The 11,722-nt window shown below is 50.7% G+C and overlaps 3 protein-coding genes across 3 annotated transcripts; 2 read left to right on the top strand and 1 right to left on the bottom strand.

Moving 5' to 3' along the window:
- Positions 1–267: 267 nt before the first annotated feature.
- M437DRAFT_16610 (uncharacterized protein) lies at positions 268–4,537 on the bottom strand (the record flags this gene model as incomplete). Its single annotated transcript, XM_041018869.1, has 2 exons — positions 268–744; positions 797–4,537. Coding segments are annotated over 2 exons (4,218 nt in total), but the record flags the coding sequence as incomplete, so codon positions are not given.
- Positions 4,538–6,575: 2,038 nt separating this feature from the next.
- M437DRAFT_85856 (uncharacterized protein) lies at positions 6,576–7,583 on the top strand (the record flags this gene model as incomplete). The annotated part of the gene is made up of 8 exons (XM_041028355.1): positions 6,576–6,608; positions 6,680–6,687; positions 6,801–6,841; positions 6,897–6,919; positions 6,959–6,992; positions 7,048–7,162; positions 7,216–7,397; positions 7,450–7,583. 8 exons carry the CDS (start codon positions 6,576–6,578, stop codon positions 7,581–7,583), a joined length of 570 nt encoding a protein of 189 aa, XP_040878428.1.
- A 1,192-nt stretch (positions 7,584–8,775) lies between these two features.
- Positions 8,776–10,713, top strand: M437DRAFT_52265 (RAC-alpha serine/threonine-protein kinase; the record flags this gene model as incomplete). The annotated part of the gene is made up of 6 exons (XM_041022326.1): positions 8,776–8,818; positions 8,873–8,998; positions 9,049–9,365; positions 9,416–9,571; positions 9,625–10,079; positions 10,137–10,713. The coding sequence occupies 6 exons, from the start codon at positions 8,776–8,778 to the stop codon at positions 10,711–10,713; spliced, it is 1,674 nt and encodes a 557-aa protein (XP_040878427.1).
- Between the last annotated feature and the right edge of the window lie 1,009 nt (positions 10,714–11,722).

Raw genomic sequence — 11,722 nt, 5'->3', positions numbered from 1 at the left:
GTGGAACATATGCAACCTCCCATGATTGAGCAAACGCCTGCAACACCGCGACATGCTCGAAATTCCGAGTCATATCGAGTACCCCTGGAAAAAAATGAAAAAGCAGAAGAGAAGGAAAAAGAACAGAGCTTGGAGAGTCCATGTGTACTCTTTGCGCCTATCGGCAACCGAAGGATATCGTCTTTAAAAATCGTGTGGTTCACCATTCACATCGGGGTCGTCCTTGTCCTGTTGTTCCGGAGGAGGCTCGATCCCTGCATCGCGGTCTTGCACGTTGGCTATTCTGTGCTGCTCCTGGGTCTGTCTGCTGTCGTCTTCGTCGTCCCCCTTCTCTTGCGGGTCATCACTAGCAGCCTCTTTTTGCACAGCATTGCTAGGTCCAGACATGGCGATTTTGTCGTCGTCTGGTTTTGTCTCGGCATCCCAGACATCAGACTGAGATTCTTCAAACCAACCACCTCGTTCCCACTCGCCTTTGACATAGACGTTCTTGTGGCGAACATTCTTGTCAACAATTCCGGTCATGATCTCTTGAAGACGCGGGAAAGAGATAGGCTTAAGAATCCAGCCGTCAAAGCCAGCATCGACATATATTTGGCGCTCTTTCTCAAGAAGAGATGCAGAAACTGCAATGATAGGAATTCTGCCGTTGAGAGATGCCCGGGTAGAGAGCAAATGTGAAGGATGCGACTTCTCAAATGAACGAATAACCTTGGCAGCTGTGAGACCATCCACAATAGGCATCTGTAGGAAGTTAGTAAGAAAGACCGATCAGCGAACACTTTAAGAAACGAACCTGCATGTCCATCAAGACAACATCAAAGTAGCCGCTCTTGTCTCCATGAGTGCTGGAACATTCCTCGCCGTTTGAGGTAAGGTAGATTTCGTGACCCATTTTCTCGAGTCGTTTCTTGATGATCCTACTGTTGACCGGATCGTCCTCGGCAACCAAGACACGCATATGGTCCGCTGTAGGAGCTTCATCTGTTGTCTCCGGAGGTTCCTCTTGATGCGCACCAAGGACGCGCGACGACTCCTGTGGTTGGTCTTGAGCTGCAGGAGGAACATCGTCTGTTTCCTCTGGCACGCGCACGGCTCGAACGGGTCGTCCTTGGTCCATGATACTTTTCCTGCCAGGCGGGTCTCTTATTACCTCTGTACTTAGTTCTTGTGGGTTGGTTTCGTTGCTCATTGATCGAGGCCTTAGTGACTGGCTGCTGCTTGGGAGTGCTGATGTACTATGTCGTGAGCCCAACATTGGCCTTTGTCCACTACCAGAACCCTTTCCACGGGAAGGCGCGCCTCTTTTGGCATCGACGGGTGATGAAATTGCGTCAATGAGTCTATCGGCCTCGCTTCGAGTTGATTCTTCACTGGCATGACTGCGCCCAGACTTCATGCTCGGCAAACTGCGCTTGCTGTGTATACTTTCGTTGCTTGTTGTGCGAGAAAGAGATTGCTCGGTCGAGTTCCGCCTTTGGCTGCCACGCTCAACAAGTGTGATCTCGCCCTCGTTGCCTGCAGAAATGAGCGTGGATCGTTGTGATCCTTCTGACATGGACCCTGCAAGCGTTTTCTGTCCGTTGGTAGGTAGATCGAATGGCAATTGCAGAGTGAAACGCGAACCCTTGTTTTCGACAGATTTGAGTCGCAATTGCCCGTTCATGTTTCTGACGATACGCGCTACCACAGCCAGACCGAGGCCTATAGTGCGCGTCTCTTCCGACCCTGACTCAACCTGTTTGGCATTGAAAGCCGGTTCCTCGTCCAACATATCGTGCGTTTCACTTTGCACTTGTTCCAGTTCTCTGAACAAACTATCCAACTTCTTGCTGTTCAAACCACATCCAGTATCGGTAATGGTGATCTCGACCTCGACATGTTGTTCTTCTCTGGAGAGCACATACATCTCAATGCTTATTCCGCCAGTCTTGGTGTTCTGAATGGCGTTTGCTGTGACATTGGATATAGCTTGGCGAACCTTTCTCTGATCTCCAATGACAGTGGCGGGGAGGCCAGGGTGCTCGATCACGTCGTAGCTGAGCTTCTTGCGGCGCGCGTCACCAGCGAACTGATCTGTGGCGTCTCTCAAAGTAGCAGACAAGTTGAATGGCTCTTCCTTGGTAAGACTGCCGCCTTCTTCGGTCTTGGTGAGATCTAGTAAGTCGTTGATAACGTAGATGAGCGACTTGGATGCAGAATGTGACTTGGACAAATTCTCGCGTGTATCTTCGTCCAGACTGCCTTCCAAGGCTATCTCGAGATAATTGATAATGGCGTTGAGCGGCGTCCGCACCTCGTGAGCCGAATTAGCTAGAAGTAAGCGTGTCAATTGGCTGTTCTTCAGCGCAGCCTCCTTTTGCCGCCAGACCTCAATAAATTTGCCATAGACAAGGCAGAGGACAGCAGCTGTTTCGATCTCCTCCTCGGTCCAATCGCGACACTTGCCAACGACTGTCTCACTCCAGGTCTTGAAACTCTTTCTAGGCTCGAGGTATCCCTCAGTGCCTTCTTTAACGAATTTCTCGTAAGGATTACCTGCCCACTTCACCTCTCGGAGCTGCCCTCTGCGGAAAAAGACGATGAAGTCGTTGCCACCAGCAGAAAGCGGAACAACAAGTAGACCAGCAATGTGATGGAAGCCAGGTGGATAACGTAAATCGGGAAACTCTTCCTTCAAATCTTGTGTGGCAGTGACAGAGGTGAGTTTGCGCATTCTCAAATACTCAAGCATGGCCAAAGCTTCTTGAGTCTCTTCGACATGTCCAAGCACTTTAGTCTCATCTCTGATAGAAAGCATACCAAAATCAGCATCAAATAGCTTCAAGAGGTCTTCTGACGAAGCAATAATATATCCGGATGGGTTCTTCGATGTTGGAACAGTGTTGATAAGTTTGCGAGCATGAAGTCGTGAGGCATATGAAAGTCGTTCAATATTCCGTGAAGCAGTCTCACCAACGAGCCTGCACATCTTCCTGATAGGGAAAGAAACACGAGTTCCCTTGGAACCATAGGCGTGGCAAGAAATCAGACCCCAAAGTTCATCAAAGGCGTTGATTGAGATGGACATGGATGACCGCACAGCCATGTTGGCAAGGTACTTGATGTGAATGGGAGACATGGCTCGAAGGTAGGAGTATGTCAGATCCAAGGGTTTCTCCAGGTCTTGTACAGTGCGGCAGACCAGGCGGGCGGTCTCATGGTCGCGATCGTACAGCATGCGAACCTTGTTGATCTTGTAGAGCTCTCGTGCTTGCTTTGGGATGTCAGAAGCGGGGAAGTTCAATCCTTTGTAAAGATCTTTGGTGGCCCTGGGATCCACTAGCTCGGTCACAACACGACCGTTCCACTGGGAATCGAATTGGTACACCATGACGCGATGAAAACCAGTAAGTTCCTTCACGACGCCGACAAGGATTTTGAGAAACTTGTCCAAATTAGGAGCAGCTGCAAGCTGTTCTTGTACTTGCGACATGACATTGAAAACCTCCATGGCGGCAGCCTCTCCCTTACGTTTCCTGGCACTACGTAGCACTCGTAAAGGCTTGCTCGCGATCTCTGTGCTCTCAGCATACTCGTCAGCTGTTGGGTTTGAGCTGAGTGTGTCTTCGGGCAGGTCGGGTGTCCCTTCATTGTGAGGAACTAAAGGATAGACTGGGTCGTCTTCGAGTTCGAATTCGCAGATGACGAGACCGGGATTCTTATCAGTGATGTGCATGGCGCACCACAGCTTTTGCAGCTTCCGTTGTGGTGTTCGTATTGACATGGTGAAGACTTCGGGCCCATTCGAGCCCACATCTGCCTCTTCGTCTCTAATGAAGTCAACATGATCCAGAAGGTTGTCTGTTTGATCCTCGGAAAGAATATCTGTGAAGCTCTCGAGGGCAAATAATTGCTTTGGTGTGTAGCCGATAAGCCTCTTGGAGTTTTCGCTGACAACTCTCACAATCAGTTTGCCTTCGGTCTCTTCTTCGAACGCGATCAGTAGTCCAAAGCTTTGAACGGCACCAGGGATGTGAATGGGTTCGTCTTCACAGCGCTGGAGCGTCTCTCCGTCTCTGCCGGTGATGATAGCGTGGCCTCCTTCAGATACTACATGCTTGAATCGAGCGGTGATCAGGCCAGTCCCTGTCTCATCCGTGGCGCTTAAACTCTTCATGGAAGGTGCGCGTTCTGACGACCGTGGACGGGTGCTTCGCGAGTCGGTGGAGCGATTGTCGCTATCGTTTCTGCTAGAAGCGAGTTCGTTGAACAATTGTGCCGAATGCCGGTGTTTCTTGTTCGCGCTACTCGAACTCTGGCGGTCTTGAGACTTGTGCTGATGACTTTCTGTAGAACCACTGGTCTTGTTCCTTGATGAGGCGTCGTGAGCCTTGTGATCTGATTCGCTAGCCGTAGAAAACCGTCTGCCCTGGTGAGGCGTCTGGGTAAAATAACCATTATTGCTAGTGTCGGAGCGATGCGAAGGGGTAGCATTGGGGTCGACGGAAACGACAGAGCGGATAGGAAAGACGCGGTCGGCGACGTCTGGACTCAGCGGATCGATTGGAGAGCGGCAAGTCGGTGCATTGTCCGCGCCAGGCCATAGATAGGAATGCGGGCGATTTTGATCTGAGGTCGACCTCCCTTGAGATTCTTGGGAAGACTCTGAGCGCAACGACGGGCTTTTGTCTGGTTGACGTGATGCTTCGTCTTCAGACATGGTGTTGGGCGTCGGCCTCGGCGAATGCGGTTATGGCAATGGCAAGGAACGTACAAGACGTCCAAGCACAGGAAAAAGGTCGTCGCAGTAGGTGCGCAGGACTACAAGGCGGCCGGTATGAATGAGTGAAGACTAGTCGGTGGAGCGTTGCCGGCGAAGAAGGGGCCAGACTTTCACTCGAGATGAGCAAGCGTATGTGAGTGACGCCACGTTGGGCCGAGACAGAGGGACTGAGCGACTGCGTACTTTGGGATCTGGAGACAATGAAAGGCCCTGCAGCCCTGTCTGCGACGCGATATGGATGGGTACGGGTGAGAAGACGAGATGGCAGCACTCGAGAGAGGTTCTTGCCAACCTGATTGCGGGTGGCGATGGCTCGGCTTAGATTGAAGCGCGAGAGTCGAGTTTCCCTTTCGGACGTTTTCTCTTGGCCTGGGAGTTGTGAAGTTGCGCCCTCGATCCCGAATGCTCGATCTCCACGATGCAAGCCTTAATTCTGTCTTGCGCCTCGATCAAGCACTGCTTAGCACTGCAAAGGGGCGCGAGAAAGACTACTGTTACAGTATATAAGGAGTTGTTCAAAGAAGGCAAGAAGAATCTGGTTGAGCACAGGGCAAGGGAGGCATCGGTGATGCGCAGAATGTATCATTATCGCTTGAATACGCTTGCGGAGCTGATCAGCATGTTACACCCGCACTTTGCTGGGCAAGGCTCGCTCCCGTTGACTGCATCACTTTTTCTGCTCGACATGAACGCGCACCATGTGTCCTTGATTTCTTTACGTATCGAGAGCCTGGAAACTGTCGGCATGCGTAGAACAATCTGTTTGTCTCTCTGCCACATCTTGAAGGACCGTCTTATCAACCGTATTGTGCCGCACACAGCAACCAATCCATATCGGATGTGAGCAATGCATGAGAAATGCAATTACTATTTAGGGTTTGTGACCTGGCTTTTGCGATACCCTTGTTGTTCTTGAAGCTATAGCAAAACACACATAACATAATAAGATGAAGAAGGCCCACGCTTCGCCGGCAAGGGCGGCTGAGTTTGTCGACACTGTGGAGCCGTTGCGTTTGTGGCTGGATTGTACATGTGCATCTCTGGCTGGATTGTACATGTCGATGTAATTGTCTCTTCAGCATAAGGACAACATCGGCCCCTAGTGGAAACCGAGGCAGTTTGGGCTCAAAAACACCTGCAGGAGTCTTATTGTAGGGCTGAGGAGCGTGGAGGGCTCGAAGCCTGGAGATCTGCTTGTGACAAGATCTCCTTGTTCAATGCACAGTGGAGGGTCATACATCAAGATGATATTTAGCTTGGACCAGTATCGTTCAACAAAACCCCATGACTCGCGAATGCAGCTCGTGATCGCACAGGGTCGAATGTATGAAGTCTATATGTATAATAACATGGATATAATAGAGTGTTGATATAAGTTGCAAGCTGGCTGTCTTTGTTGTCGTCGGAGCACAAAGAAGCAGGAACGAACGTATGCCAAGCTTCATATCTCGGCCGTCATGCGACACCGGGGACAGTGATGGCTAACGCCGAGCAAGCAGGTGCAGCAGGCTTCCAGAGATCCGACCGACCACGACTCTTGCACTCTCGCAGTCACGACTAAACCTTGCCACAGACCAGACCAAGAACCTACTCGTACTCAGCAACCTTCTCCGCCACACTTTCTCGCCAACCGCTTCATCGCCCTGCTCTTGCACGAGAACAAGCCTGTAGCGCCCCCACTCCGCACCACCCTTCACCCCGCATCCATACCTAGTCATCGTCGACCTGAGCAACGACGACGACCTGATCAGCTCCGCAAAGCCTCAGACACACTCCTACACTCCCTCAGACCCTCACAACCACAGCCAATATGAGCAGCCCGAAAAGAAGAATCGAGACGGATGTAAGTCTATGGGACTTGGAACAAAGAGCTGGAAAGTAGCATGGGCTGACACCTTCTCTTGCTGCATCCAGGTCATGAAGTAAGTATTGGACCGCCCAGAAAGCTCTCGCTGTCCCGTATACTGACTGTCGACAGGATGTATGTATAAACGCCATCTCGAGCCATCACGTGCATCTCTGACAGGTCAACCAGGATGATGAGCGACTACGAGGTCACTCTGGTCAATGACAACAGTAAGCCCACATCCAGTCACATCGCCGTTGCATACTCTGTTAACTAAAGTTCTAGTGTTTGTATCCATCCGCTCACTTGTATGTTATTCGCCGTAGAGCTTACACACGTGCAGGCAGGAATTCTTCGTCAGATTCAAGGGCCCCGAAGAGAGTAAGATACAGCATACAAGGCGGCGATATCAACATGATGCTGAAGCATTGCGTAGCACCCTTCCAGGGCGGTCTCTGGAAAATCCATGTCGAACTACCCGACCAATACCCATACAAGAGTCCCAGCATTGGGTTCGTGAATCGCATCTTCCATCCCAACATCGATGAGCTGTAAGGCCTCTGTAATATGAGACGAACGGCAATCAAGATCTGACGATGCCCAGATCTGGCAGCGTCTGCCTCGACGTCATCAACCAAACGTGGTCGCCAATGTACGAAATGGTCAACATCTTCGAAGTGTTCCTTCCCCAACTGTTGCGCTACCCCAATCCGACGGATCCTTTGAACGGCGAAGCTGCAGCTTTGATGATGAGGGAACCGAAAAGCTATGAAGCCAAGGTCAAGGGTGAGAACCGTTGAATGTATTTCACATTAGCGACACGACTAATCGTTGTCAGAGTACGTCTCGAAATATGCATCCAAAGAAGCGGCCGAGGATGCAGGCGAAGACTCGGACGATGACGATGAGATGAGCAGTGTAGGCAGCTTCGACTCTGACGATGAACCCGCAGGTAATATGGACGAGCTTTGATTCAGGGACGAGGAAGCGCAAATTACATGTCTGCACCTTATTCGAAGTTCGATGGCATTGCTAGGTAGATCAAGCGGCGCAACGTGATGGACAGCAGGTTGGGGGCGTTTGAGGGATCTGGGACGGCGTTTTCACTCTCATATTGCTATTGCTATTCTGTTGGAGGAACTAGGAGCTGAATCTTCACATTCGATGAATGCATGCTTAGGTACACAGACGAACTCTGAATATGCTTTGAAAAGGCTTTGGAGCTGAAACCGAGCAAGCTTCCAGATCGCATATGAGGTGTGTGTTAAACAAAGGGACTAGACAAACAACGGTTTAGCGGATCAGAATGGCTTTTTCTCCAGATGCGGCCCCACTGTGGGACAGTGGAAGGTGGGAGGATGTCAGGGAAAAGGAGAGGCAGCAAGAGTCAGGAGGGAGTGCGTGCGCAAAGTAGGGAAGGTTCGACGCGTAGACCAATCCAACTTCAGAAGTGACCTGTGTAGCCACATGGATCAACCAAGAAAGCAAAGTAGAGGCGATCGATAGGAAAGCGTTGTGCGAGTAGGACAACGGCAGAGATAGCGTCGTCCAAAGTGGGACATGTAAGCGGTGAGAAGACGCAAGAGATCCGAAAGGATGTCATTAAGGTGGTGCAAAAACGTGCCTTCCGCGTGGCTGGTTCCTTTGCCTTGTTCTGAGACGACGATGCAATGCAAGGTTAGTACGATCGACTAAGCATCTTGGAGGATGCACTTGGCAGATGAGGTCGGCATGGAAGGTTTGCAGAGCGGAACACAAGGCATGGCAGGAAATACAACAGTGTCTGCAATGGCCCATGTCCATTGCAGTGAAGACTATCAAAAGATTGTTGCAGGGTGAATTGCTTCTGGCGGACACAAGAAAAGAGGCCCTCCTGCCTGAGTCAGTTGGGTGCTCAAAGTTTTGGCGGGAGGACCTCTAGCGCGTACCAACGGGAAGGCTCGCCAAGGGATGCAGCATGGACATGGCGATTTGGAGTCTTCAGCTTCTCTCGACACCCTCGTTGCAGCATTTCAACAACGATAGAGACGACGACGCCATACACACGACACGAGTTATGATTTGAAGCCTGCATCAATTCCCAACACAACATTCATAATCCAACCACGACGTCGCTTCGCCCACCGTCCCCGTCGCCCGCAAAGGCAGCCAGGCTGCTCCCACAATGGGCAACTCCAGCGGCAAGCCCGTCGTCTTCACTGATGAAGGTAAGCCTTCTTTCTCGCCATACCACACACAATAGGACGGACATTGATACCCAGTAGTAAGCCTCGACCACTTTCGACTGCTCCGTGTCGTCGGCAAGGGCGCCTTTGGCAAGGTCCGCATTGTAGAGCGAAAGGACACTGGCTTGACCTTTGCTCTCAAATATATCCGCAAAGATGAGGGTGAGGCCACTGCTGCCCAGACACGACGACCTCGACTGACATACGGCCAGTGGTACGCAGCGAGAGCGTAAGGAATATGATTCGAGAACGACGGATGCTGGAACACCTCAACCACCCCTTCTTGTGCAATTTGCGATACAGTTTTCAGGACGTCGAATATTTGTACATTGTCGTCGACCTCATGACAGGCGGTGACCTACGCTTCCACATTTCTCGCAAATCCTTCACCGAAGAGGCCATTCGCTTCTGGATCTCACAACTGGGCTGCGCTCTGCGCTATATCCACAAGCAGAACATTGTTCACCGTGATGTCAAGCCCGACAACGTGCTGCTTGATTCTGACGGCCACGTGCATCTGGCTGATTTTGTGCGTCATCTCATTGGTTCATTGCCATGACATAACTAACTATTGGGCAGAACGTTGCAACAGACCTCACACCTGGTAAGCCTCTCACCAGTCGATCAGGCACATTAGCCTACCTTGCGCCCGAGGTATATCGTGGCAAGGGCTACGGAGCCGAGTGCGACTGGTGGTCGTTGGGTGTGCTCTTCTATGAGTGCATCTACAGCAAGGTATGACGTGTTTCTGACTACTGATACGCACAATCTAACAATGCTCGCTGTAGCGACCTTTTGAAGGACACCACCACGACCAACTTATCCAAGCTATCGTCAAGGGCGAGCCCAACTTCCCTGTTACCAACCCTCCCGTGTCGATGGTGTGTATGCACGCGATCAGTTCGCTGCTGGAGAAAGACAAGTCACAAAGAATCGGAGCCAGCAGCTGGAATAGCTTCACCGACAACCCCTTCTTCCGCGAACTCGACTTTGATGCGCTCGAGCGCAAGGAGATTGAACCCATCTTCAAGCCTTCAAGCGAAAAGACAAACTTTGATGCTACATATGACTTGGAGGAGCTGCTACTGGAGGAGGCCCCATTGGAAGCGCGCACCAGGAAACAGAAGCCTCGTCCCGAGTTACGAGCTGATGCCACCGAGGCCGAAATCCGTGCTGACGAGCTGCACCGCATGATTGAAACCATGTTTGAGCCGTTCAACTACCTCACCGTTCCTGAAAACAGGTACGACACTTCTTCATCAAACGACCAATTCCAAGCAACCAGGCTGATTTATCCTAGAAACCCTGTCAGCGTTGAAGGCGAATCACCCGTCACTACAAAGTCAGATCACAACGATAGCCCCGCGCCTCAAGACCTGCACAAGGTCCGCTCAATACCCACTCCTCATGCCTCTACACCTCACAACGTCTCCCGTACCCGCTCATCAACGCAATCGCCCAATGGCTCTCCTCCGCTACCGACCCACCAAGTTCAGAACAACGCACATTCGCAATCCGAATACTTTGCCCAGCAACAACAAAGACTTCCTCGTTCCGAGCGCTACGACCTGCCTCCCCCTCCCCCTCCTCCCACTTCCCACCCGCAACAAGCCAACAACAAAGCTCACCGTCCTCGTGGCAGCACCCGAAGTACCTCTATGAGTGGTGGCGTTCAGGTTGTGCTGAATGAAACCGGCAGCTGGAGTGAAATGGCCAACCAGAGTCAGACACTTGTCCAGCCCCAAGAGGAGCGTAAACCTGCTGGTATGCTCGGTTTCCTTAGTCGCAAGAAGGGCAGAGATCGAAGCCCCAAGGCCAAGGAGCGCGAACGTGGTGTTCTAGGTAAAGAAGGTGCCAGAGTCGTGGTTGGAAGCTGAGCGACTTATCTCTGACCACCTTTTCCCGTTCTCTTCCTCTTCGAACCACGGATCTCTCCTGGACACCAGTTTGCTGTTCTATTCCCATTTAATCGTTGCGGCTCATTTGTCATCCGCTGGCTGTTTGCTTACTTTCTGTTTATTTTCTTCCCGGAGCAGGCGGCGTGAAGCACAAAGGATGGCGATAGGCGAACAGCGGGTGTTTTCTCGTGTTTTATTTCATGTCTGGATTTTTTCTCGATTGTTGCAATGCCTAGATTGGTTCAATGATGTGTCTTTTCAGGAAGAAAGAGCCGGGACTTTTCATGGAAGCAAAGCCACAAAAACGATTTTGCACAAGAAAGCAAAGGTGTGAGATAACCACCGCTCCCTTTGCTTCAAGAGGATTGTTGACCTCACATCACATCACCTCAACCTTTCGCCAGCCCACAACCAACACACATACATAGAGGGTTAGGTGAAAGAAAGAGGGATCGTAGTGATGAAGGCAATAATCTCTTTTTTTTCTCACTCTTTCTTTCTTCAGCATTCTCAGAGTCATGCATAAAGAGTTGTTGTCTCTTTTTCTCTTTTCCATTTTAGCCTTTTTTGTACAAAAACCCTTTACTCAATATCGATATCCCCGAATGTTTGTGCATAAGCATACGCTCTAAATCTCAATTTTCTCACTTTTTGACTGCAATGGTATCCCCACAGTGAAGTACATCATTATGTATAGCTATAGAAATGCAGGAATTTCATTGGAAAAGCGGTAGTGTCCCATTGAGAGTTTGCAACGGTATCAGCTCTCTGTGGATATCTTTGTTATTGGGATTCATTTCTGCATTTCTGCTGCCTCACAATGGTCTTATGCTATGATTGGAGAGTAGGGCAGGGTGGTAGTTCAGGGGCACACCACAGGTAAGGATCTACTATCTCCCTTGGCATGCTAGACGGTTATCAAGCTATCAAGATGCATAATATATAAGAAAATGCAGGAGTATCGCACTGAAAGTCCAAGGTTTATCAG

This window comes from Aureobasidium melanogenum (genome assembly GCF_000721775.1).
Source record: "Aureobasidium melanogenum CBS 110374 unplaced genomic scaffold scaffold_15, whole genome shotgun sequence".
NCBI classification, from domain to species: Eukaryota; Fungi; Ascomycota; class Dothideomycetes; order Dothideales; family Saccotheciaceae; genus Aureobasidium; species Aureobasidium melanogenum.
The sequence above is the reverse complement of the archived record's forward strand: the minus strand, read 5'-3'. Positions and strand labels throughout refer to the sequence as shown.